The following is a 26046-nucleotide window of genomic DNA, read 5'->3' on the forward strand; positions in this document are numbered from 1 at the left end:
TTGTTGGCTAAGTTCAAAGGCGGGGCGGCGAAAGAGAGTGAGAGAGAGGATGTGAATTGCTGGCTCTATTAGTTGGGAAATAACCCAAAGTTGCTGGCATCTGAAAAATGAACACTAAAAACCCGAAAAAGCAAAGGACCAAAAGGCATGTAGAACAGAACACAAGAGGGGGCAGAGCGGAGCTCATCGATGGAAAATATTCTCACATTTGAACTTCGAGCAGGAAACACTAAAATGCAATGCCAGCCAACAACAACAGCAACAACTAGAATGGGAAGAGCACTCCCTCTCTCTCTCTCTCTCTCTGTCTCTCTTTAGCTCACTCTCTGTCTGTCTCTATCTTGGCCCTACTCTCTCCAACTTCGCAGGGAAATGTGTTTCTGGCACGCAAAAACTCTCCGAATCATGTAGCAGAATGAAGCTTTCACTCCCTCAACTCTCTCCCCCCCCCCCCCATCTGTGTGTGTGTGTGAAAGCTTCATTCTGCTACATCTATGCCAACCCCCACACCCCACCTGTCTAATCGGTGTTTGTTAGTATATAAATCTAAAAGCTAATCCGCTTGTATTTCCGCTTGGGCGCTGTGAGGTTAGACCGGAAATTCCGCTCTATATGCAGAATGCAGCAGCAGCAGCAGCAGCAGCATCGGCAACGGCAACGGCAGCAGGAGTCACATTCAGGGGCCAAAGTGGAGGAGGGAGCATCCTGACTGGGGGAATGGCTGCCGTGCAGGAATGGCATGACAGGGCAGGGCATGGCCGGGACAGGACGAACCGTGTGTCGGCTCTTCCGCCATCGATGTTGGTGTTGACGACGGAAGTTGAGTTGTGCAATGTTGGTTGTTGCTTGTTTAGGGATTTGTTGTTGTGGCGGCGCAGTACATTTTCAGCTCACTCCAGCACTCCTCTCTCTCTCTCTCTCTCTCTCTCTCTCCGGCCCTGTATTTTTCTATGGTATATAGCTGTGTGTTAGCTGTGTGTGCGTGTGTTTGTTTGTATTCCCCTAGGTACCTGTGGGTGTGTTTGTGTGGAGAGTGCACCAAAAAGCTTCATTGCCTGCCTGCATCAGGCTATCGATGCAAGCAATGGCTACCCCACCCACGAATTGCAGGCACGGCACACAGTTTGTTCCGCTTTTTTCTTGGCTGTGGCTCTTTTTTGGGTTTGTATGCGGTACACTGTGAGGAACTAACTCTAGTCGCTGACTCTTGTAGAAGCTGAAGATAAATGTAATAAGTTTCTTTAGAAAATTAGATTCTTCCAATTAAAAAGATTCCTTAAAGTCTCCTCTTAACTTTTGGCCAACGTCTTGCTCGATCATTTCTCTCCGTGCATCGCTGGTAGTATCTCTGTATCGCAGATTGTTTCGCTTGTACTGTTGACGTTCCTGTTGGTGCTGCTGCCGCTACTGCTCCTCCACCCACCTTCGCCTAATGCCCTTGCGACGAGAGCTTTGGCTCTCTGTCTCTGCTGTCCGTATTGCTCTCTCGCAGCTGCAAACCAAATGGAACAACGAAGGCTTCTGCTGGTTCGGGTTTGGTTCGACAAAAAGATTTCGTGGTAGCTGCTTCTTGAGTGCACGAAAGTGCAACCAGTGGGAGCACCAGTGGGAGATGCCTTAGCATATTGCTAGAGGGAGATGGCAACAAACAAGAGAGAGAGAGAGAGTGACCCACAGAGAGAGAGAGGAGCGAGAGAGAAGCGAACGAAGCAACACGAAGTGAGGCGCAAAGTGCAGTTCAGAGAAGTGAGAACTTGAAAAGTGAAAAAAGTTTTCGAGTCAGTTCGAATGTGGTAAAAGCTGTTCCTGCTGCCGCTCCTCTCTCTTCCATGGGTGCAACTGGGTGCAGGGGGGGACCGGGGTTGGCTGTGCTGTCAGTTTAGCACAAAGCCGTGTCCGTTATGAGCGCAGGCAAAGCGTTCGAAAAGAGCAACAAACTAGGAGCTCAGCTCGGATTTGCTCATCGGGTTAGAGGGCAAGTGGCGAGTGCGGGTCGCTCGGCCCCGACCAAGTGGGCATATCAAATGGGATGCAGGCAAACACACACACACACCACACACAAACACACAGAGAGAGTGCGACAGAGAGAGGGAGCCACAGGCACAGACTGTGGGAGAGAGAGAGAGAGAGCAAGAGTGGATTGACCAGAGTGGCCAAGGAGTCGCAGCGTTGGGCCAGGACCTGGGACCCCGAGCAGGTTATGCGCCTCGTAACTAATAACCAAGTAAATTGATACGTGACCCTGCATTTAAATGCCATTATTGCCTACGCCCAGACCACTTTACCCATCGTTCCCCCCGGTCAGCCCCCGCAGCCCACCTTCTATCCGTCCAGCAGGAGGTCACTCAAGTGTGTGTGGGTTGGGGGCGGTTGGCGGGTCCTGCTCTTGGGCCTGCGCTTGACTTGGCTTCCGACTCACAGCCGCATCCACACACACACACATAGAGGATGATGGTGCGCTTCTGTCGGCTCTCTGCCAATTTGTGATTGGAATTTTTGATGAGCCCTGAACTGACGTATTGATTGACTGCCTGTGCACACAACCCGCACAGCCTCACCGCCATAACCATCTGCACACAGAGACACCACCGAGACAAGGACAGGGACAGGACCACCGCAGCATCCTGCAAGCATTCAAAAATTCATCTCCGCCTGCAGCTCCCCCTTCGCCGGAGCTTATGACGTCTGTCGGTCCAAAGTAGAGAGGGAGAGGAAGCTGGCGGAAAAAGTTTTTACAAAATGCAACTATGAGGGGGGGCACAGAGACTTGTTTGCACTTTGGTTGGAGGGAGGGAAGTAATCGCTACATATGTATGCTATGCCATGCCATGCCATGTCCCCCCTCTGCCCCGAAACACAATCCAAGCGATTCGATTTGATCCAAACTGAACGTAGCCAGGGCCAAGTTGCGCTGGGAACTTTGGAGCGCCTTGGAAGAACAACAATTGTCTGAGAGTTTTGCCTTTAGGTGGACTCTTTGGGCCGGAACGGACTGCTGGCGACTGCTGTGGCAGGACTTGGACTTCCTTTGTGTGTGTGCTGTGTGTGTGTGTGTGTGGGCAGTAGGAAATGGCTGCGGAAATGAGCACGGAATATTGTACACACGACCGGAAACTTGCAGAAGTTTCGTTGTATTTTCAGACAGTTGCAAACGAACTCCCAAGATTCTAACAAAGTCCACGCCCCATACCCCCGAAACCACCCATCCCCATCCGGCTGGCTGCTGTGTGACTGCCCGCGGGTATGATTAAAGTTTTCCTTTTAATTTCCAACAATTGTGTTTCGGTTTAGATTTGGGTTTTCGTTTTCCTCTACTTGGCATCGTTTGCCCTAAGCTCGCTCGCTACACTCCAAGTGAGAGCATAACGAATATTGTGAGCAGAATGCAGGAACTCTGTGGCATACGATCATTCAGATCAGTTGCTACTAATTCAGTAACATACTCATCAGACAGTTGCCAGCCACTCAATTCACTCGGGGTTCAGTGTTCAGTGTGGATGAGCATTCATTGCATTCCAACTCAGCCGAATGAAACATTCATTTGCATTCCCTGCTCGGCATTCAAATGGACATGTTCATTATGTTGTATTCTTGTACTCTGCTGCCCCAGCCACTGTTGCTGTGTGGCATTCCAAGTAACAGATCCTGCTCCTACTCCTGCTCCTTCGTTCATCTCGTCTCGTAAAAGCCTGAGCTTTTAGAGCAATTCGTTGCGGTCTTCGCTTGGCATCTGCGGCATTTGGCACTAGCAAAAGGGTATTTAGACATTTGCCGTCTACTTACGGACATTCCATTCTCTCCTTACCTTACCTCTACTCTCTCATCGCGTGTTTCTCTGTGTCCTACTCCACTCAGTCATTCGGTCTGGCACTCACCGACCCGCGCATTCCTTGCACTTCCTGTGGGTTTCGTGCCATTTTGAAGTCTTGGCCGCGTAGTTATCCTCATCTCACTCACGCCACCATGCATCCTCCATCTCCTTTTTACTTTTTACTCCTTACTCTTCTGCTCTCACTCATTCCCTTTATTCTCTGTCTTTACAAACTTGTCGCTATGTGGTGTGAAAAATATTTAAGCGTGAAGTTTTAGCAGCGGTTTTCGCTTGAAGGCTCATTGTCGACACTGTCCCCGGCCTTCCTCTCTCTCTCTCTTGGCTTCTCACTCTGCCTCCCTCTTTCTGTCTCTCTCTCTCTTTCTGTCTCTCCCCTGCTCCATGCTCATTCCTTGTAGTCGTTGCCGTCGCCGTCGACGCTGACGAACATCGTGTTTCCGCATCATTTTTAACGCCACTTTTGTGTAAGCTTTGCTCTTATTCTTCCACTGTCTGGGTGTGAGTGAGTGCTCCTCTTCTCTCTCTCTCTCTCTCTCAGTCTCTCTCTCTCTCTCTCTCTCTCTCTCTCTCTCTCTCTATCTGTGTGTGTTGGTCCTGTGGTATCCGTGTCGGTATTTTTGTGGATTTGTTTTGTGTCTGAGGGTGTTTTTCTAAATGGCTTTTAAAATCTCATCGCCAGCGTTTTGTCCTCGACGATGGCAGCGGAGCAGAAGTGTCTCGAGGCAGTCCGCAGGGAGAACGGGAGATGGGCACACTGGATGGTTGAGGAGGTGGCCGCCTGTGTGGTGGGGTGGTGGCCTTTTGTGGTTTTTCAAGGCAGAACGGGGTTTGGTGTTGGTCGGGTTTGAGGCTTTTGGGGTTTGGAGTTTATTTTGTTATTGGTTTTGGCGATGACTTTGCTTTGCTTCGGTCCTGCCTTCCTGACTGTTGCAGCCTCGTGGAAGGCCCACAGTCGGATTGCTTTTTCGATGGCAATGGCAATGTGCCACACTGGAGATTTGGACTGTAATTGGTTTTGAACAAGTTTTCCTGTTTCCTGGACAGTGGGCAGAGATAGCAAAAAGATCATAAAAAATGTAGTTTTTTCGCTTTTGGAGAAGCAACTCTGGCATTTATCGATCATTTATCGAACGAACATCGACCACTAAGCGAATGTCTATCGAGGCAATAGCACACCCAAGTGGACTCACACACACAATGAGAGGAGTATGGCAATGTGTATCCTGGTCAAACCCATCAGCGTCATCCGATTTGGCTTGGTTCACACTGAACAAGGTAATAATTTCAGCTCCTAAGCCCTATTAACCATTGCTAACTGAATGGTGGAAGCAGCCAACCGAAAATGGCCAGGATGTGGAGGAAGAGGAGATGGAGGAGGATTGACTGTGCCCAGGATCAGGGAGCTAGCAGAGGGGAAGTTCGTGTTGACTGAGCGAGCAATTGAATAAGCGGCAGAGGCGCACAAAGAATTTGTGTGGGCGACAGCAACAGAAGGAGCAGCAGGAGTGCTGCTTGAATCGGGCACGAAGCGAAGGGACGAACGAACCGGAGCAAGCAGAGCGGGCGGTCCTCTGGCCCACCACCCATGCACCCACAGCCAGGCACAACCCCAGGGCAAACCCAAGTGCTAGCCCAATTCAATCCCATGATGATGCCAACTGCCGGCAAAAGGCCGTGCAAATCCGGAACGAGTGAACATATTGACAAATTATCCTTTTTACACGCATCGCCTGCTGAGTCGGCATCGCCTCACTGCACGTCCTGCCTGCTGCCGGGCTGCCTGCCACACACTCAAACACACACACACACACACCACTAACACAGAACCATTGTTAAATGTGCCAATGTGCACACACACACACAAATAGTCTCCACTCGTAGTTGTTCCGCTTCGGTCCCGCTGCGCCATCGACATCGTTATCGTCATCGCCGTAATCGTCCCTTTTTGAGAGTGTGTGACTATGTGTGTAACTGTTCCTGTGTGTGGGTACATAAACAGCACCAGAAATAACAGCAACACTGAAGCAAGGCCAGTCGAAACAGCAAATACACTGCCATGACCCAGAAAAAACACCCACTTGGATATACCTTTAGAATACGAAGATTGAAGGGTCAGCAAGTAAATATGTTGGAGAGCTAAAGTCTGCATCAAATTGCTTAAGAAAATATCAATGCCCTTAGGTTAGTGTATAGAAACAGAGGTAGCGACAGTGCCAACAATATTTCATACATATAAGCGAACCGCAATGCCAGCAGCAAGTAGAAGAAGGAGCAGAGGGAGAGGCGGAGGCAGGAACAGAAGCAGAGGCAGCTTCAGCCAAATGCTCATCCGAGGATATCATGAAGCTTGCCTTTGTTCTGGCACACACACACACAGCCACAGAAGCACTGCATGGATGCATGAGTATTTCAGATTTGATGCTGCTGCTGTTGTTGTTTTTCTTTTTATCTACCCAGCACTTCGTTTCACCCCATTGTTCTCGACGGATCCGGCTCCGGCTCCGGCTCCCCACACACTCACACACACCATTCGAGATGCGAGGTTCGGGTTCTTTTGTTAGAATCGGGGATAATACACATTAGAGACGTACAGAGAATACTGTAACATTGCTCGGGGTTGGGCTGTGAGTGAAGGGTACAGGAACCGAAGTACAGATCGTATCGATGGCGACCCCTGAGGCCGCAATTTGTGCGCAATTTATTTCCAATCAATTTAATTTAGGGTCCACGATCGATCGGTGATCGTTGTGGGATCTGAAAAGAATATTGGAAAAAGTAACCAAATTATTGAGAGTTCGTTTGTTGCAGTTTTAGATTTCTAAGTCTTTTAAAATCTGCGCTAAACCAATAATAAATCCTAGCGTAACTCCATTTACTGTTCGATTCTCCCTTCATCAATCACATAACATTGCTCGTTCAAGCATAAACTCCCCTCTGTCCATTCTTTTGTGGCCCACACTGTGCTGCTTACACACTCAATTACAATGCATTTAATGACCGAGGCGGGGTGGCTTATGTTTGAGTTTTGTGTAGGGCAGTGTTTGTGTTTTACAATAATTAACTCAACTTAAGCTCTCATCTCTCTGTCTCTCTCTCCCCTCTCCCACATTTCTGCCCGAAAAAGTGTGCAGCTATATTTTGCATTGTGCGACACCTGAACTCTACTTCGTCGACGCAGCGCTGCAGCTGCTCCTGCTTCTGCAGCTGCGAAGGTGTTGAGCTCATGAACCGCAAATTTTGTTTACAGCTATGTTGGAGCAGCAAAACAGCACGCTGCCACGGCAGCGGCAGCAACCGATTGAGCGAGAGACCTCAACGATGTTGTGTTGCTGCGGTTGCTGGCCACCATTTTGAGCCCGTAACTCTGCTCTCCCATTTAGCTCTGCCACTGCCACTGACTCTGACTCTGACTCTGCCTCTTCCGTCTCCCTCTGCAGCTAGCCCTTGTGCTTTCTGACAAGCTGCCATGTCATGCCATGGCTGGCAGCAAGGAAGTACATATCAATTCAACCCCCAAAGTGCAGTGCAGTGCGTTGCGGTGCAGTGCGAGGGAGCAGCAGAGAGTGGAGCGAAGACGAAAAGAATGCACACGAATTGCCATGCACTCGCACTCGCGCTCACACTCGCCTGCTCTCTAGCTCACGTTCTCTCTCTCACTCTCTCGCTCTATCTCTCTTTTGGGCCACTCACACGCCGACGCCGCCGCTTTTCTAAGCAGCGGGCGGCAGTTTTTCTCTCGTTTGTACGTACTCTCTCTCTCTTTTGCTGCCTGCCGCCCTCCCTCTGTGTGTGCCTGTGTGGGGCGCTCGTAGAGAGCGAGAGAAAGAGAGAGCGTAAGCAAGTGCGAGTGTTGTGTGTGCTGAGCTGACGTCTTACCCATTTTCGAGTCGATTCGTCTGCCGACTACCGTTCGCCCGTTTAGTCCTTTCACAATCGTCGCCATTGCCGTGTCTTCGGGTTTGTTGTTTGTTGGTAAACGCTCCTCTGCCAGTGCTGATGCCTCAGACAATTAACGGTTATAAATATACGGTTAAATCGCGTGGTGCTTGAGATTCTCGTGTTTTGTGTGCGAGTGATTCCAGTTGAGTGTCGAGTTGCGTTAAGTGAGTGTGAGTGCATCGCTGATTGGTGTGGTGTTTGTGTGGCGTGGCGTGAAGAGGCGGCCAAGCGAATTGGATTACAATTACAGTTACAATCACAATTGCGATTACGATTACACCGTAATTATGGCGGCCACTTGAAGTGTGCGTGTGCGTATGCGTGTGTGTGTGTGTGTGTGGGAAATTGTGTGGGCACCCGCAGAATTTTACAACTTTACAACCCAACACCCCGCCCGCCCCGCCTCAGTGCTTGAGAGTGGTGCAAATATTTCCATAAGCAAATTGCATGTTCCCAAGGAACACACCAATAGCAGTCGGAGAAGAATCGCGCAGGAGGAGTCGTAGTCTGAGTGTTTCTTCGGTGTCAGTGCAGTGTTCCTCCGCCCAACTACAGTCGTGGCCCTCATTTCCAAGATACCGTTAACCTTTGCCGAACCCGAGGAGTAAAGCGAAAAGCGGCAAAAAGTTTCCCACTCTGCTGTACCCTGCCGTCTCCCTCTCTCACTCTGTCTCTCTCCGCCCCGCCGCGATCCGCAGTCGCGCAGTCAGGGAAAACTTTTCCGGCGTGGAATTTAAATTGGAAAAGTAAAATGAAAAGAAAAGCGCTCGACTAAAAGTTAAACAAAGTGCAAAGTAAATATTAAATTAAGAAAAGAATAAGAAAAGAAAAGAAATAACAGCAAGCAAGCAAGAGGAGTCGTCTGGTGTGGTGTGTGGTGCAGTGCTGTGCTGTGCTGTGTGCTGTGGCAAAGAGCAAGAAAAAAACGCGCAGTGAATTTTTCGGTGAAGTGCAATAAAAGAAAGCCAGGAGGAAAGCGCTGGTAAGCACAGGGCCCGGAAGGAAGGAACCAAGTGGAAGTGGAGAGTGCACGGAGAAGAAGAGCGCGCGCCAGAAGGTAGAGAAAACAACTTCCGCCTGCATCCTCATCCGCATCCGGATCCGCAGCTCGGGCTTAAGCCAACTCAAGTTCGTTCGGTACCCGCCCCACGTTTCGCTGCCTTTCATTAATGCAGTTCTCCTGCTCCTGCTCCTGCTCCTGCTCCTCCTTCTGCTGCTGTTGCTCTCGCGCCACCCGTAAATCTCAACCTTTTGCACGCAACAACACGGAGAGGCATCAGTTATAAAGAGGCATAACCTTCTCTCTCACTCACTCTATCGTACACTCTGCTTGTGTGGCGTTTTATTATTCCGTTTTCTTGGATTAACTCAATTTGTTGTGCCCCGCATCGCGAAACGCAGTAAAAGGAGCAAACAGAACACACGAAAAAGGGGAAAAAACATCAGGAGTGGAGAGAGGAATACGCGCTTACGCATAGTGCAACCCGATATATACACACACACACACACACAAATAAAAGACACACAAATAAACACACACAGAGAGCACAGAGACACTCCACAGCATCTCCCTCGGTGGTTATTGAGCGAGTGTGCGGGTGCCTGTGTCCTGTGTCCTGCGTCCTGTGCCTTGCCCTCCAGTGGTGGCACCTCGCCTGGATTACAGCTCAGAATAAATGATGGAATGGCTACCAAGAGGATTACCCAGCATTCATGCCCCGATCCCGATTTGTGGTGAGTCGTTGGTAAAGTTCTCCCATCTTAGGTAAAAGGTTCGTCCTATGACGATGCTGATTCACATGGAAGCCAAAGAAGATCGCTTCAGGGTAGAGTAGAAAAATTCTGGAATTTCTATCGGGCAAATGTTACACAATATTCCACCACCCATTGATCGCTCCATTAGCACTTTGCATTCTTTGAAATTTATTTGTGTTCCAACGTTCCGATTGAGAAGTCCCCGCCCCACTCGTACATAATGGAGAACTTTCAGCAGATACCCATCTAAAACTGTTGTCAAACACACAAATCGCTCTGCTTCCCCACTCTCTGCTCCCACCACCTTGAAGAGTAATAAAATTTCAATTTCAGCACCAAAAAATGCTTTGGCATTAATTGTCTGCCGCTTGGGGCCAGTGCATAGTTCCAAAAATAGTTCCATCCCTCATCTAACGGCACCTCTCCACCCATTCCCATTCCCATTCCATTCCATTCCATTCCGTTTCATTCGTTTGGGCAGAGAGCTGAGGCTAGAGCTGTGGCTGTTCCAATAAGTTTCTTTAATTTTCGTCTATTTATTTTGACATGCGAGGCCCTGGGCCGACAATTAAATGTCAACACGCACAACGATCGATCCCCAGAGAGGAGATGCGTTGAAGAGAGATCACTTTGAAAGCGGGAGGATTACCCCTGGGGAGGAAATGGATGTGGAAATGAAAATGGGATCGCATCACTCAGGGCATCAAACACAGACAGGCGGGGGGAATTGATTAATTTGCTGACACGCAGCAGCACAGCTGATATCCTGCTGTAAGCGGGAAATGGAAGTGTCGGATCAAAGTTATTTGTTTTGGCTGCCACAGCAGCTGTTGCAACATTTGCTCCCTCCACCTCTGCACTCTACCCGCTACCAATACCCCTACCCTACCCTCTGCCTTCGTGTTGTCTTCCACTTTCCGCTGCTCGGCTGCTGTTTATTTTTCCAATGATCTTCTTCGTTTTTGTGTTCTTCGTTGTTGGGTTTTAGCGCTGCCATGGAAAAATTATCACCTTGTAAATTGTGTCTCTCCGAGTGAAACATGTGCTTATGCCACACACAGAGAAAGAACGGACAGGGCAGGGCAGGGCAGGGCAGGAATAGATGGAATTCTCTTCAGTGGAATATTCATTGTTCTGCTTGTACATTTGCATAACTAATCATTCAATTATCGACTTGGCCGCAAACAAAGTCAATTAAAATTTAAATAAACTGAATTATTTGCCCACCCCACGCCATAATCCCCACTATAAAATCAAACAACGTTTTGTAATTCATTTGTCCACCGAACTCGTGTGTAAATATTTTAGAATGAGATTTTGCCGCCCGTCAAATATACAAAACAAAATTACTTTTGCCATTATTTCCGTGTGTGTGTGTGTATGTGTGTTTTATGATTGTGTTATTTTTCTGGTAAATTGAATTGGAATATAAAATAAATAAACACTGCTGCCAGCGGACAGACAAAGGCTTTATTATTAATTCCCAAAAATAATACACAAGTGACTTTGTTAAATGTCAATTGATGGCTGATTTTCACTTGAATATTCCACTGCTGCTCCTTCTCCATCTGTCTGTAGCTGTTACTCTCTTGTGTTGTGTCTTATTTGACTTAAAATCAATATTTACTTAGTAACAGCAACGAGAATCGCCACTGAAATGTTAATAATTTGCACAAACAATCATCCATCGGGCAGCGTCATGCTCTCCATTGTCTATCGTTTCCATTTTGTTCGGGCAAGCACACAGATGTCTCAATCAGCATCAGTGGAGTGTAGAAAAGTGGAGTCAAATAAGTACTCTGACTATTATTGGGCTTATTAGAAGCCAGTCCCTCCAAATGATATGTCTAAATTAGGGTGTGCCACGGCACGGCACGGCACGGCACGACACGAATGATGATTACAATACTTGCCGCCCGCCACTCTTCTTCCGCTTGCACTCTTGCCGGACAGCGGCAAGTGCTTGAATAATTTGTATCTTTCTCAGAAGTAGCTGCCTGCCATATACAAATTCAATTAGATTGTCTCGTGGGGAGGGGTACATCTGTATTTGAGTGTTGCAACATGGATTCTGGCAGATTGGAAATTAATGTACAGACTGCAAGGGCTGCAGGGCAGCCAGGGAGCAACATTAACGAGAGTTCTCTCGGGGGACAGTAGCAGACAGGGAAATGAGTGAGTAAATTTGTATGCCAATTACTTAAGCAGCTCCTGACAAGACAAGGCAAGACACGAAATGACCAGGGACGCAGCAGGAGCGCAGACCCCAGAAGGGACCAGGTCCAGGTCCCTTTTCTGTGGATGTGCCTGGATGTTGTTACGCCTTCAGCTGACAGAAGGGGTCAGAGTCATTAACATGCTGTTGTCGTTGCCAGCCAGCATTTAGGACGACACATCTGCACCTTTTTCCCCCTCGAGCCACTTATGTGACATGGGAGACATGGAAGGGCGACAGCTTTTGACACTAAAAAGCCAGCAGCCAAATGCGGACAGACACGCCCCCCCACACACACACACATACACATACACATACACATACAAGTGGATGCTGAGAGGATAACAGGAAACAAAAATTTTAATACTGCAAAAGAATTTTCGAAAATTCGTTTGTTTTTCTTTGCCAAAAATTTACACAGTCTCCGGGGACTCTCCGGACTCGCTCTCTCTCTCTCTCTCTCTGTGGAAACTCATTCCCCATTTTTGGTTGAAAACTTGCTTGAGAAACTTTTCATTTTGTGTGGCCTGCAGGGCAGACACGCCCCTCCCCGCTTGACCCCTGCCCTGGTGTAGCCTTAACCCCTGACTGCCCGCCCAGTCAGTGTGGGTTCGTTTCGCTTAACCTTTTCCTGGGTGTGCTGTGTGTGTGTGTGTGTGTGTGTGTGCCAGGGATCAGTGCCTGTCTACACATGGTGTCCGCAACCATCCTGTCCCAAATATGTCGCCAAAAACTTGTGCACTCCTCTCGCTCTCGCTCTCGCTGTCTGCTCCTCTCTTGGTGTAAGTGTTTGAACTTTTCGTTTACTTTGGTGTTCAAGTTTCTTGCTCAAAAGTTTTGAAGTGCATTCCGCTGCGATCTTTTCTTTTGTGACTACTGCAAAGAGTCTTCCCCAAGTCTCTGCATAAATTAATTGCCTAAAATCAATTAACACCCCAAAGGGGGTGCAGAAACACTTCAAATTGTGCAACTTCTTCTCGAAGAATTTCAACTTAAAGAAGTTCTCCCCCAATTTCTTAGCTCAGCTTTTCGTATTGCTCTGATTTACTTCAGTTCTAATCTTGAGCACAATTTGCGTGTTTTTATTTGTTCTTGTCTCAGAAAGAGCGCATCAAAGTATCAAAAAACAATACGCTTTTTCCTCCTCTCTGTCTGACTGAAGGAAGGAGCAGGAAGGAGTCTGCTGCTGTCTGCTCTCTGCTGACTGGTGTCTGTGTCTGTCTCTCTCTCTCCTTTGCGGCTAATCAGCTTTGGCTCTGTAATGCGATTTCCATGAGCTGACTAAGCCCCAGCCATTCGGTCTGGGAGCGGGTAGTGGGTGGTGCTAAGTCTTGGCTAATGTGTTGAGCTCCAACTTGCTGCTCGGCTCAGACTTGTGTGTTGTATAATTGAAATTTGGAGCGCGCCTTTGTATGAATATTAAAAATTAATTTAATATAAAATATACAGATTTCTATGCTGCTGCTGCTTCTGCTTTTGCCATTGCCAAAACCATAATACCCACCGCTGCAAGGGTATCAAAAATGTGTGGGAAAAGGAAGGCGGCGGCAGGGACAAGCACGAAAAAGCAGAAAGCACGGAGAAAGGCTGAAGCCAAGTCGCAGACCGCCTCCACACGCAACTGTACAAACAGTGGTGGCTGCAACACAAAATAATAATAAAGAAGAGCAGCCACAGGACGCAGGAGCCACCAGTGATGCCAGTGCCAGTGGGTGGCTGGTGGCTGGTGGGTGAATGGTGAATGGTGGATGGGGCCAACTGCCGTAGGGTGTCAGAGCTGAGGGGCAGGAGCACTTTGAAGAGCGAAAAACACATTTTTGCACTTTTATAGCGCAACATCTTTTGTGCACAGACATCCTGCGAGGCGGGAGGGAAAACCTGAGGGAGAATGAATGGAATGACGGGGGGAGTGGCGCAACCACAAGAGGGTTTGCTGGAGGAGGCTGTGTGTATTGGTGGGGCCTTGGTTTGCCTTTAATAAACCCACTTTATTGTTTAGAGCCCAAATAAAATAATCCCCTTAAATGATGCCTTCGCATAATGGACGCCTTTTGCCACATCCCCCCGCCCCTGCTGCCGCCTGCCTCGTCCCCTGCCAACTGCCAACTGCCGCCTGCCTGCCCGTTTTCCTGCTGCTTATTTTACTGCTTCTGCTGCTTATTCTCGCCCAGCGACGTCCTTGGGAGTTCGTGCCGTGTTTCTGCTTTGTTGCGTCTCGGCACAGTGGGGCAAAGCAGGCAAACAAAGTGCAGAAACACAAGGTATTATCCCTCGAAGGCATTTTTCATGCTTTGAACTGAATAATTGTAAAACATTTCTGTACCTGTTTACCTTCGTTCCTGCACCACTGTGCAAAGACAAGGACTGTGCCCAGATCCTGTCTGTGTCTGAGCCAGAGCCAGAGCCAGAGCCTTTTGCGTTAGCGTCACTAATGATGATGATTTTGTGGTAAAACGTTGTGTTTGTGCTAATCGGGACAATATTATGCGGCAGTAAAAAGTAAATGACTCAAGAGGGAGAGGGGAAAGGGGAGAGACAGCAATGGCAGGGGTCAGAGGCAGCGACGGACGGACAGACACACAGAAGGAGAAGGAGCAGGAGCAGGAGCGAGGGTCGAGCGAGGGCAGCGACAGCTGGCGGAGGCGAGACCCAGCAACGCCTTTCAACTGCCAAGATAAAAAGAATCAACAGCAGCAGCCAGCAGCCAGCAGCCAGAGAACAGGCGGCAGAGAGGAGAAAGGAGAAATAGAGAGAGAATAATGAGCGCAGGCAGGGGGGAGTGAGGAGTGGGGAGTGGGGGTTGCGACAGCGCTAAGCCAAGAAAAGGCAGCCACAACATGGTCTATGGCAGCAAAAAAGAGAAGAGGAAAAGTGGAAAATACTAAATAAAAGGATCAACTGTGTAGGGCAAAGGGTGCAGAAAAGGGGCGAGGAGGCGGTGCGAGGACAACAACCCAGAGGCAGAGACAGAAAGGATGAGTCGGAGGCGGAGGCGGAGGCAGCGGCTAAAGGCATCTCAAACATCCCTTAGACACGCTCAACTCGAAATCCGCAATCCGTCTCGACTCCAAATCCGCTACCAGGACTCACGACTCTCCCGACTCGCAGTCTCTGCCAGAGTCCTTGCCCGAAGCTGACTGCTTGGCTGACTAATGCGAAAAATACGTAATTGCGCATAAATACGGGATTAACAAAGTGCTCGTCGGTCGTCGGTCGACTGCCGGTTGTCGCCTTTGCGGGCTCTGAATTGGATTTGGGTTTGGGTTTGGGTTTGGGCTGCGGGCGGTGTCTCTCACTCACTCCCTCTGTCCCTTGTGACCAAAATTAGGCAGTTACAAAGCATACAAAAGACCCCTGGGGAGACCATGGCAGAGGAGAGGAGTGCCGAGTGCCGAGTGCCGATTGCCGGCTGACGGTGTGCTGCTGCTGCTGGTGCTGGTGTGTGACCATAAAAAGGGAAACCAATTCAAGTCCCAGGAAATCCTGCGAAACAGTTGCCAGGATTAAGCGGAATTAGTTGTGTGCGTCTGTGTGTGGTGTGCCTGCAACTTAATCAGAAGGGGCTCTGCTGTCCCAGCCCGTATCCTTGGTCTTATCCTTAACATTTGCTGACGTTGCCAATTCAGACATCCATCAGCAGTTGTCTGCTTGGATTATACAGATATTTATGCATTCCTTTTCCACAGATCATCTTGGGTTGTTTGGGATTGTCGTATTATTATAATTATTATTATTATTATGAAACTTGTGCTAATCTATCTATGTTCTGTCTCTTTCAGGTGAGTTTACCCATTTGGCAAGGGCTAGAAATAACTTCTACTGTAAGTATCATCCGTGCCGCTGGATGCTCATCCAACAGCAGAGGAAAATGTTGCCCCACAAATAGTTATCATTTTCAAAAGGTTTTCCTAGGGAGCAGCCAGGGAGTTGTATCCTGCCGCTTCCTACTGAGTTATCTCAGGCACGTCCTTAACACTCACACACATGCACATGCAACTACATTTTTAATTTTACTTCCTGGCTCTCTCCGCAGCTCTTTCCCTTTGAGTGTTTTTATTTTCTTTGCTGCTGCTTTCTTAGAGATTTAATTGGAAATATTTGCCAGAGCTGTCTTATTGGGGCTGCCCAGGCAGAAGGTTTGCGTACACTTTGAGTGACTGTGGGACTGGCAGCCCTTCAAAACTTGCATACCTTTCGGCATGCCCAGCCTGCGTGTGTTCATTTGTGTTTTTATGTATTCAACCCAAGAACCCATCTATCATCTGTGTGTGGGGGTGCCTCTTAGTTGCTCAGGGGAACTGCCAGAGTGCGTTCTTCCTCTAGCCTTGGTATGCTGTTGCTTCTCCTCTTCCGCCTCGTGGTGGTGCTGCTGCCTGTACTGGACTGTAGTGGAGTTTGTGCATTTCTTGGGCGCGTGCTGGGAATTTCCAGTGTGGAATTCCTTCATTCTGGACATGCCAGCAGCTCCCCTCGGCATTGTATTGCCACAGAGAAAGAGAGACAGTAAGAGAGTGAGAGAGAGAGAGCGAGTGTGGTTGGAATTCTCTGCTTGTGCAAGACAATATCTGGCAGGCTGCTCCTGCTCCCTGGCAGTCGTCGTCTCCTTTGTGTTCGTGATTCCTGGCACTTGTTTATTGTCTGTCTGTCTGTCTGTCTGTGTGTGTGTCCCCCGGTGTACGTGTTCTTTCGAGGCAGAAAATGCGACTGCAAACTATTTAAATTGTGTACGAATGCGAGCCGAAAAGTTTGCAAACATTTTTCTTGCGCTCCCCCCCTCCACGCAGCCTCCTCGCTGCCGCTCTGTGTGGTGGCATCTCATCCTTGCCTCATCCTTGCTGCGTGCCGGAATGCAGTCGAACCATTTTTGGCGTCGTGTAGACAACATTGCTGGGAATCCTTTTGCTTTTCCAATTAATTAAAACGAACTCTTTTTGCCCAGAACACACACAAGGAGTGAGAGATTTGTAGGTGTGAGGGCAATGGCCATGTTCTGTGCCCTCAAAATCGATGTTTAATTCCATGAAATTATATTCCGCCGGCAATGGCAGAACAGACTCGAAATACTCGAAACACTAGAAAACATCAAAAAACACACACAAAACGCAGCACGCGACGAACAAGTTTTAATTGCTGCTGCTGGTTGGGTGTCGGCTTCACTCGAAAAACAGCAAAACAAAAACGAATGAAAATGATAAATATTTATACAAATGATGGAAGGAAAGGTTCCACCTTCTCCGCCCTTGTTGTGGCTACAATTTTGAGTGGTGGACTTCACTTTGAAGTGCGACAAGTTGTAATTAGTTGAGAGCCCAGCAGTCATGTTGCCACGAGTTACATGGAAAATCTAGAAACTAGAAACTAGAAACTTTAAATGAAATAAAATATGATGGCGGACAGCCACAAAATGGAATGACATTTCGTCAGCAGCATTGAGGTGGAAATTATGCTGGAAATCGTAGCAGCAGAAAGGGCAGGCTTTTCGTTTGAAGTTTGTAATTACAGACTAGAGTTAGCCGCTGTCAGTGCACTCAATGAGCCAAATTAGCGCTACAAAAACACAGCGGAAACAGGGGGAAAATAAAGTTTAAAACTGAATAAACTACCGAATATAATGCAGTCATTTCTTGTTGCTTATTTTGTTGATTTTTGTTGATTTTCCTTTGCCTTCCCTTGATTTGTTTTATTTGTAATATTTCATATTTAATTTCTGTGTCCGTTTTTGTTGAAGAAAAACTCGCAAATGTTGTGCCCAGTCTGAAAATGATTATTTAGCAGAAATATTGTTACCCAATTAGCGCTGCCATCGATGCCACAAGCTGCTGCAGGCAACTGCAACTTCTATCCTCATGTTAGTGGCAGGAAGTGCCGAATGTTTAGGATCTGTTGGCGGTGTGTATGGGCTTGGTTGGGGGATGTGTTGGGTTGCTTCCTGGACACACAGGAACTGCAGCTGCATGATAATGTATGAAATTATTATGCATATTTATTGTTGCTTTGTGTGGCTAATAACATTGTTTGGGGGGGGGGTCATCGGTTCAGAGTGCCAGGATGCGGGATGGGATGTCCAAATCATATTACACCTCCTACTGCTACTCCTCCTAGTGCTCCTCTCTCTCTCTCTCCTCGGACATGTGCGAATATTTTGGTAATTTTAGTTAGCTAAATGGAGGCGTGACCACAGCCGCTCCGTTCCGTGCTGGGGCCTGTGCCTGTGCTCCGTCGATGGTCGATGTTCGAAATTGATGGCATTGCCGGGGCGGTTCCTGCTGGGATTCGGTTGCTGCGGTCAGTTTTAGCTACGGTCTTGCCTGCTGCTGCGCTTGCTTGTGTCCATGTGTCCATGTGCTCCCTCCTGCCTCCTCCCAAAAATGGATTGGAATTGGGGGGCAGCTGGAGCTGGACTGGCACTGGGTGGGGGTCTCTGCAACCGCAACAGACCAGCCATAATTAATGCATGAGCTGCCAACTAACTGAACTCCCGTTGCTCCTCCTGCTGCAGCTTCCGGCTACTCTTCAGCTCGGCAAGGATAGAGGCAGGGCAGTGCAGTGCAGGGAGAGCTCTTCCTTTGGCTTGCCTGTCCGCCTTTTCAAAAGGCCCCTTGGCGAGTGTGGCCAAAACTGGGCAGGAGCAGGGGGGGAACACTGACCACCGTGCTGGGGCTGTGGCTGGGACGGGGGCTGGGGCTGGGGCAGCTGTCGACCGGTCCGGTCGGGGCATAGCACAAATGGCAAATAATTGCATATGAAACCGCAGAAGCAGTTGACGGCCGTCCAATGCTGCAGTGCACCACCAGCAGCAGCAGCAGCAGCCGCAGGACATACACACAGGACACACAGCTGGAGACACAGAGGGGGGGAAGCAAGAGGGAGCAGGCAGTGGGCCGCACTGCAACGGAATCAAACTTAATTTATAATTAATTTGTGCCACACACGTAGTCCGAGCCGAGACACGCTGCAAATTGCGAAAGTAAATTAATGCCAAAGATTCAGACTCAGATTTGCATTAGCAGGATGCCGGACAAAGGATAAAGGAACTGCTGGGTGCTGCCTGGGGGGGGGGGGGAATGTTTGTGGCAACAGCCCGCAGGCAGCAGCTGTGCCTGCCACATGCTGTGTGTGCAGTTCCGTATTGAAATTGGTTATGGGAGGAGGAGCAGCGCCATAAGGGAGGGGAAACATTTAGCAATTCTGATGGGGTTTTGGGGGAAGTAAGACCTGCAAATGGATAACAAAATCCTCAAACAGTGGCACAAAAATCAATTTCAAGCACTCTTCAGTGATTTTCCCCTTAAGGTTTCGCTTTTCTTGGCTTCACATTCAACGCTCATTTTACTCTCTCTTTCTTTCTCTCTCTTTCTACACATCATTACCGGGGGAGTGTGTGCCGTGTCCTTCGTGTCCTCTGACCAGGCCACACACACACACACACACACACACACACACACATACACAATTTCTCGCATTTGATTTAATTGTGAATGTATTTATTAAATAAATTATTCATGGCCTGGACAAGAGTGCACTTGTCGTGGCCCATGTGAATTTGGTCCTGTGGCTGACCTAAACATATCCTGGCCACAGCAGCACTGAACTGAACTCCCGTTTGCCACTGTAATTAGTTGTGGTGGAATAATCGCCTGCAACTGTCGACAGTTTCGTTCCCTCTCTCCCCATGGCAAGCAATTTTTGTTGTGTGTGTTGTGTGTGTGGGAGCCATGGGAATGAGCTCCATTCGGGCTCTGAATTTTAGCATAATGTCAAAAGCGGAGCACCGCCAGCAGTTGAATGTGGATGTGAAGGAGGATGTGGCTGTGGCTGAGGCTGAGGCTGAGGCTCTGAGTATGAGCGAATGGAAACATGTGTTAATGTGGTTCCAGGGGGGCGGTGGGGAGTGGGCAAACATTTTAATATTGCACATCCAAGCGAGAAAAACCAATTTGATCGAATTGCAACCCCAAAATGCGAAAATGTGACAGAAATGCCACAGCAAAGCAGAAATGCATTCAAAATGCATGCCCCTGCAGCACCCCTCCAGCACCCCTCTAGCACTACAATAGTAATAATAATCATTTGCTGGATGATTCCAATACGTAGCAGGAGGCAGGAGGCAGGATTCGAGTGGTTTGGGGTTGGTGGCAGAGGCAGAGGCAGAGGCTGCATTGAGCATTGCCCAGTGGTTGGGGCATTGTTTCATTGCATAATTTATTCAGCATTCATTTATTGGCAGTTATGATTGCATTCTGTGGCATTCCATGCTCTCAGACGACTGCCACAACCACCCCTCTCTCCGGTGTACACTTAATTGACTTTGCGAAAATTAGTTTTGCATTTGAGCAAATTAACAGAATTGGAGACAGAGGCAACGGCAACCCAGACCAGAGCAACTGGCTGGCCCATAAATGATGGATGAATCAATTTATTAGAGATTTTAGCTGCAGGGGGGGGGAGCAGTGCTGCAGGACCACAGGAGGAGGAGCGAGGAGCGAGCAGCTAGAGGATTGTTAGAAGGTTAGAGGCAAAGCAGAAGTAGATCCCAAACTGAACTCTATTTGCACCCTTAAAGCGTCATCCTTCAGCTGTTTCAGTACTTGAGTTTTAAGTTCCACACTTTGCTGGCTAAATGCGAATTCCGAAATGCTTTAATGACTCCAAACTGCAGCTGCACCTGCCACTGCAACCGCTGCCATATCGCTCCACATTCGGCGGATGGGAAAGGCGAGGCGAGTCAGTCTTGCGGTGCCTCTCGTGTCAGTGCGCTGATTAAATTCGGCAAATATCGCAGCCTATTGCTGAGCAGGGTCCCTCGCTCGCTCTCTCTCTCTCTCTCTCTCTCTCTCGCAGTCTCTCTGTGTGCCTGGTGCTGCTGGGTGTGGCAAATGCAAAATGACAGCCAACGGTGTGGCATGTTCGGGGACTAGAGTTTGGGTCTCTGCTGCTGCTGGGGAACATGTTGAAGTACACAAAACCCATGCAAACAAACGGAACAGGCATACAATCGAAGGGTGGGAGGAAGGGAGAGTGGCTTAGGCCGATTCCCCAGCTAGCAGCTAGGAGATTCTCTAGTTCCCATTCACACACACACCCCCGCACCCTACTCTGCAGAGTTGGGCAAATACAGCCCAGCCACGTCAACGATGGCATCGAGCCGTCGAGCCATCGAGAAGCTTTGTTTGGTTTTGCTTCGTGCAGGCAGCAGAATCGGAGCACCTCCCGCGCCCTCTCTCTCTCTCTCTCTCTGCACCACTGCCTGGCATTCGCATTCGCATTCGCATTCCCATTCGTAGTCATCGTCGTTCTCGTCGTTGTCGTCATTTTATTGTTGTATTCTACATCGAATGTTTCGTTCCTCTGCTGCAGTTTCGGGCATTATTTGGGTTTAGTTTGGTAAATACACACGTCAGCGAGGAGAGTGGAGAGAGGAGAGAGGGGAGACTGGGAGAAGCAACACAAATCTGTCTCTACCTCTCCCTCTGTTGCTACGTTAAACGACACAAAATGCTCGACCCAAAACCCAAAAAGCTTATGCAGCAGACGCTATCCTGATGAGTCCTGGCAGCGACCTGCAGCAACCTGCCACCTGCCATCTGCAACTGCAACATTTGCCGCAATTGCAACAACAGAATTGAAAACATTCTGTGGATGCATATTTGCATGTGGGAAACAAGAAGCAAGTCGCTTCTCTCCTTTGCTATTGGTCCTTAAATAAATGCAAGTAAAATGCCAGAAAAACTCAATCTATGAAGTGCAAACTGCAGGGGTAATGCAGGAGGCGGAGTGGGAGTGGGAGTAGGTCTAGGAGCAGGGATTAGTTGGGTGGCACACGGGGTGGCCTTTTAGGCCTTCCTCTTGTTGCAATTTGGTTTTTCCCTTTTCCATTTTACATATTTTTGTGGCTGGCTGTTGGTTTTCTGCCGAAATGCAGGCAAATATTTTCATATTTATTTTTTTGCTGCTGTTGCTGTTGGATTTTTCTAGTTGAAATCTCATCTGCCTCAGCCCCTCTCTGGGGCTTCACCCTTTGCCAGCTTTAAAGTACACAAAGGACCTGCGAAATGGTCTCCCCCCCATATATTCCACACTCGCACTCATCGTAGCTGCCCGCCTCTGCAGCAGCCTCTGCGATGTCATCGATGTTGTCGTTGCAAATTCCATTTGGCATTGAATGCGACAGTCGAGTGGAGGAGAGTCGAGTGGAGGACCATCACCTGATCTGACCTGAAATGGGTGGAGCTGCCAAAGAGCTGGGGCAGAACGGAACGGAACGGAACGGAACGCAGCGAAGCGAGATGTTGGTCTGGTTGCTGGACTGCTGCCTCGCTGCCTCACTGCCTCGCTGCCTGTCATATCTGAAAGCAATTTCGCAGCGTGCAAAACGTGAATCGATAAATTCGTTGGGCGTGCAATTTGCGACAAGCGGAGGAGTCGTCATCAAAAGGAAAAAGCCGAGGCGGGGCCAAGGTGGAGAGCAGGCTTCCTGCCTCCCCGGCATGCCTGAGTGAGCCGTGTCCGAAATGCAAGTTTCAGGCCTTTGCAATTTGCATTCGACCAGCGATTGCCACCATCGCGGTGCCACCCGTGCGCCTCCATGGGTATGCAAATTACCGCAAAAGCAACGAGGCGAATGCGCAATTTTTGGGTACAGAGAGGCGCAGAGAGGCGACATCAATCAGTTATTAGCAAAGGAAATCCGACACAGTAGGGAGCAGCAGTACGAGCACCTGTCCCTTTCCATTTACATATGTAGATGCATCCGAGGCTGCCCACGGACTGGTCTCAGATTTCCCCACATGTTTCGCCATTGTCTCCACTTCAGAGGACTAACCCAGCCCGTAATTTATGCTCTCTCTCTCTCTCGTTCCCTTTACAGCGCCGCCCAAGGCTGGACAGAAGCGACCGGCGACCAGCCCGGCACCGCATATACCCGTGCCGCATCACCTGCAGACGCCGCCGGGCTCTGGTGTGGCCGGCAGCCCGGTGCCGCCCAACCAGACTAGTGGCCTGCTGAACCACGCCCTGCCCAGCAACCACATTGGCACTCCATCGCCACAGCAACACCAGCAGCAGCAGCAGCAGCACCAGACGCACCAGCAGCAGCAGCAGCAACACCAACAGCAGCAGCAGCAACAACAACACCAACAGCAGCAACAACAACAACAGCAGCATCAAGCGCAACAGCAGGCGGTGGCTGCGGCAGTGCAACAGCAGCTGGCAGGTGTGGGCATGCCCCCGGGTGCCATAAGCGCTGCCGCAGCGGCCAATAGTCGCGGATCATTTGCAGCTGCCCTGCGGACGCTGGCCAAGCAGGCGGACATCAAGGAGGAGGATGTGGGCGGCGACCGTGGGAATGTGCCCACATCGGTGGCCCAAGGGCCGCCACCGTCGTCAGTGCCAATGAATTCGGTGGCAGGTCGCTGCGGACCAGAGCGTGGCATGTCCAACAGCGGTGGTGGCGGCGGGGATGATCGAATGGGTGGCAGCAAGAAGCGCTCGCCACCGTCGCCACAGCCGCCGGAGAAGATTGCGCGGCTGAGCCACACGCCGCAGAGTGCGTCCATGCAGCCAGAGATGCTGGCCAGGAGCGGCTTTCAGCCGTACAGATCGGACGAGCGGCTGATGCATCCGGCGGGTGCCTTCCCCCTGGAGGCCTACTCACACTTTCCGGGCCTGCCGGGTCTGCCACCAGCAGGTAAGCACAATCGAGGGCCACAATTCTAGCTTTGTCCAGTTCTAATGTTCGATTCGTTGCAGCATTTTTGAACCCTGCGGGACTGCAGTACTCGGATCCGCTGTACTTGGAGCATCGCTATCAGCTGTTCCGTGCCGCCGGTGCCCATCACACGCATCCCCATGCGGCTGCGCTGTACCCACAGATGGCCTCGCCCTACTCGCACCTGTACTCGATGATGCCGGGCGCCGCGCTGGGCATCTCGCCGGCCATGCACGATCGCATCAAGCTGGAGGAGGAGCACAGGGCACGGCTGGCGCGCGAGGAGGAGCGCGAGCGGGAGATGCACCGCGAGAAGGAGCGTGAGATGCGGGAGAAGGAGCGAGAGATGCGCGAGCAGCGAGAGAAGGAGCAACGAGAGAAGGAGCAGCGAGAGCGAGAGCGTGAACAGCGCGAGAAGGAGCAGCGCGAGCGGGAGCAGAAGGAGAAGGAGGCCCGGGAGCGCAAGATGCGCGACGAGGAGCGGGAGAGGGAGCGCCAGCAGCTGCTGAATGCCTCCCATCACTACTCCAATCAGCTGTACTCGCCGCTGAACCGCACCCTGCTCGGCAACATGATTCCCCACCTCAACCTGAGTCTGCGCGGTCCGCCCGGATCGCTGCACGGCCTGCCCGGCATGTCGCACTATCATGCGGCGGCGGCCAATGCCCAGCGACAGAGCCCGCATGCGGCCATGGGCCTCAATCTGGGCATGGCGGGGCTGCCCGGCGTGGCGGCACTCGGCGGACACGGGCCCAATCTGCAGCATCATCTGCAGCAGGCGGCCATGGGGCTGGCGCATCCGGGAGCAGCGGGTCTGACGCATCCAGGATTCTCGGCGGCAGCCTTGGGTCTGAGTGCGCATCCTCACAGCCTGAACCTGAGCCATCCACACATGTCGCCGCATCATCCCGCCTCCATGGCCGCCCACCAGCTGCCACCGCACACGTCCTCAGCGGGTGGCGGCGGCGGAGGAGGTCACAGCAACTCCATTCCGGTGACTGCCGGCTCCAGCTCGTCCGCATCCTCGCCGCACAGCAGCCTCAACCTGACGGCCGCCGTTAAGCTGAGCTCCGAGCAGCAGGCGGCCACCTCGACGCCCAGCAGCATCAGCCTCAGCAGCAGCGGCGGGGGAGCGCTCACCACCTCCACGGCCAGCTCGCACATTCCCACAATGAGTCACTACTACCACCACGGACACCTGGCCGCGATGCATGCAGCGGCGGCAGCTGCCAGCGGCCTCACACCAACCGCTGCCCACCAACAGCAGCCGCTGTCCCATCCCAGCTCGCCCAAGATCACGCCACCCATCGCTGGAGCTGCCTCCTCCAACGGAGGACGTGCCGGGGGCAGCCCACACGCGATGAGGCATCACCTGGCGGCTGTGGCTGCGGCAGCCCAACAGTCGGCAATGATCGAGAAGGCAGCTGCGGCTCCGGCCACGCATGAACCAGCCACCCTGGACCTGACCGGATCCAACTCCAATTCGAGCAACCAGGCGACGTCCAATGCCAGCAGTGGCCAGGCCACATCCAACCACGAGCTGAACGGCGTCGAGTCCAATGGAGCGTCGCAGGGCGAGAGCAAGGAGCAGGGTGCGGGAGGAGTAATCAAGGAGCAAGAGCAGTCCATGAAGAGCTCCCCGCCACCAGCGGCCACCGACAAGAAGCCAGCCACACCAAATGCAGCGCCCGAGAAGCCACTGCACCCCGACAGCTCGCCGGAGAACTCTTCGCGCCGCAGCGCCAGTCCGCCCTCGGAGACGAATACGTCGCTGCCAGCGATTGGCAGTGGCGTCACTGCAGCAGCAGCTGGAGCAGCAGCAGCAGCAGCAGCAGCAGCAGGTAAAAGCTCAGAGGAGACCCCAAAGATTCTAGAGTCGACTGCACCGACGTCCCCTGCCACCAAGCCAGACGCCGGGGAAGCTCTCGAGGAGAAGCCGCGCACACGGTTGTCTGCGTCGCCAGTGCCCGTGTCAGTTGTGGCTACCTCGTCAGACACCGTCTCTGCCTCGGGTGGTGTGACCTCCACAACGAGTGGCAGCACGCCACCGCCAGTGGTCAGCAGCAGCACGAACATAAAAGATGGCAAGGCAGAAGAGGTGTCCACCAGTGCCACCACAAAGACAGGGTCCACAGAGAGCGAGCAAGGGGCCACAGTGGCCACAGTGGCCAGTGGCAGATGATGCGCCCACCCGAGTGTCTCGATTGGTTTAGGTTTAAGTTGAAAGTTTGCAAAAGTCGTCGCCTTGGATCGGAACTAGTTAACATCTACCTTCAGTAACATTAACTACTCGATAATTTAGTTGTTTAATCGGAGATCTTATCTTATCTTTTTATTTATGCTACAAGAATTTTTTGTAATGTATTTGCCAACGCTGGTTAGAGCCAATTCTGAATGTTTTTAAACCCCCTAAACTTTAGTTTAGTTATCATTAATTATTATTTGCCCCCCTATTTAAATGTGAAGCGTATACCATTAGAGATTGCCCGAATAAATCCTTTTTGTTTACCATTTAAAGTACAATTATTATTTGTCGTTTGCCCACCGATCGATCCGTGATGGAACTTATAGTAAACTGACCTGACAGCTCCCCAACCC

The 26046-nt window shown here is 50.5% G+C and overlaps 1 protein-coding gene across 7 annotated transcripts in view; it reads left to right on the forward strand.

Moving 5' to 3' along the window:
- The window catches only part of LOC117591197 (chromatin modification-related protein eaf-1), a 66419-nt gene that overhangs the window by 39575 nt on the left and 798 nt on the right, over nt 1-26046 (forward strand). For 3 of the 7 annotated variants that reach the window (XM_034284340.1, XM_034284360.1, XM_034284381.1), the window contains 3 exons: nt 15521-15562; nt 22609-23427; nt 23490-25968. In XM_034284340.1, the coding sequence (XP_034140231.1) occupies nt 15521-15562; nt 22609-23427; nt 23490-25630 (3002 nt within the window). In that variant the 3' untranslated portion in view covers nt 25631-25968. Of the gene's footprint in view, nt 1-7748; nt 9506-15520; nt 15563-22608; nt 23428-23489; nt 25969-26046 lie in introns of those variants that run through there. The other 4 variants (XM_034284347.1, XM_034284371.1, XM_034284354.1 and 1 more) reach the window with 3 other exon arrangements.

Source organism: Drosophila guanche, unplaced genomic scaffold (assembly GCF_900245975.1).
Source record: "Drosophila guanche unplaced genomic scaffold, DGUA_6, whole genome shotgun sequence".
NCBI lineage: Eukaryota > Metazoa > Arthropoda > Insecta > Diptera > Drosophilidae > Drosophila > Drosophila guanche.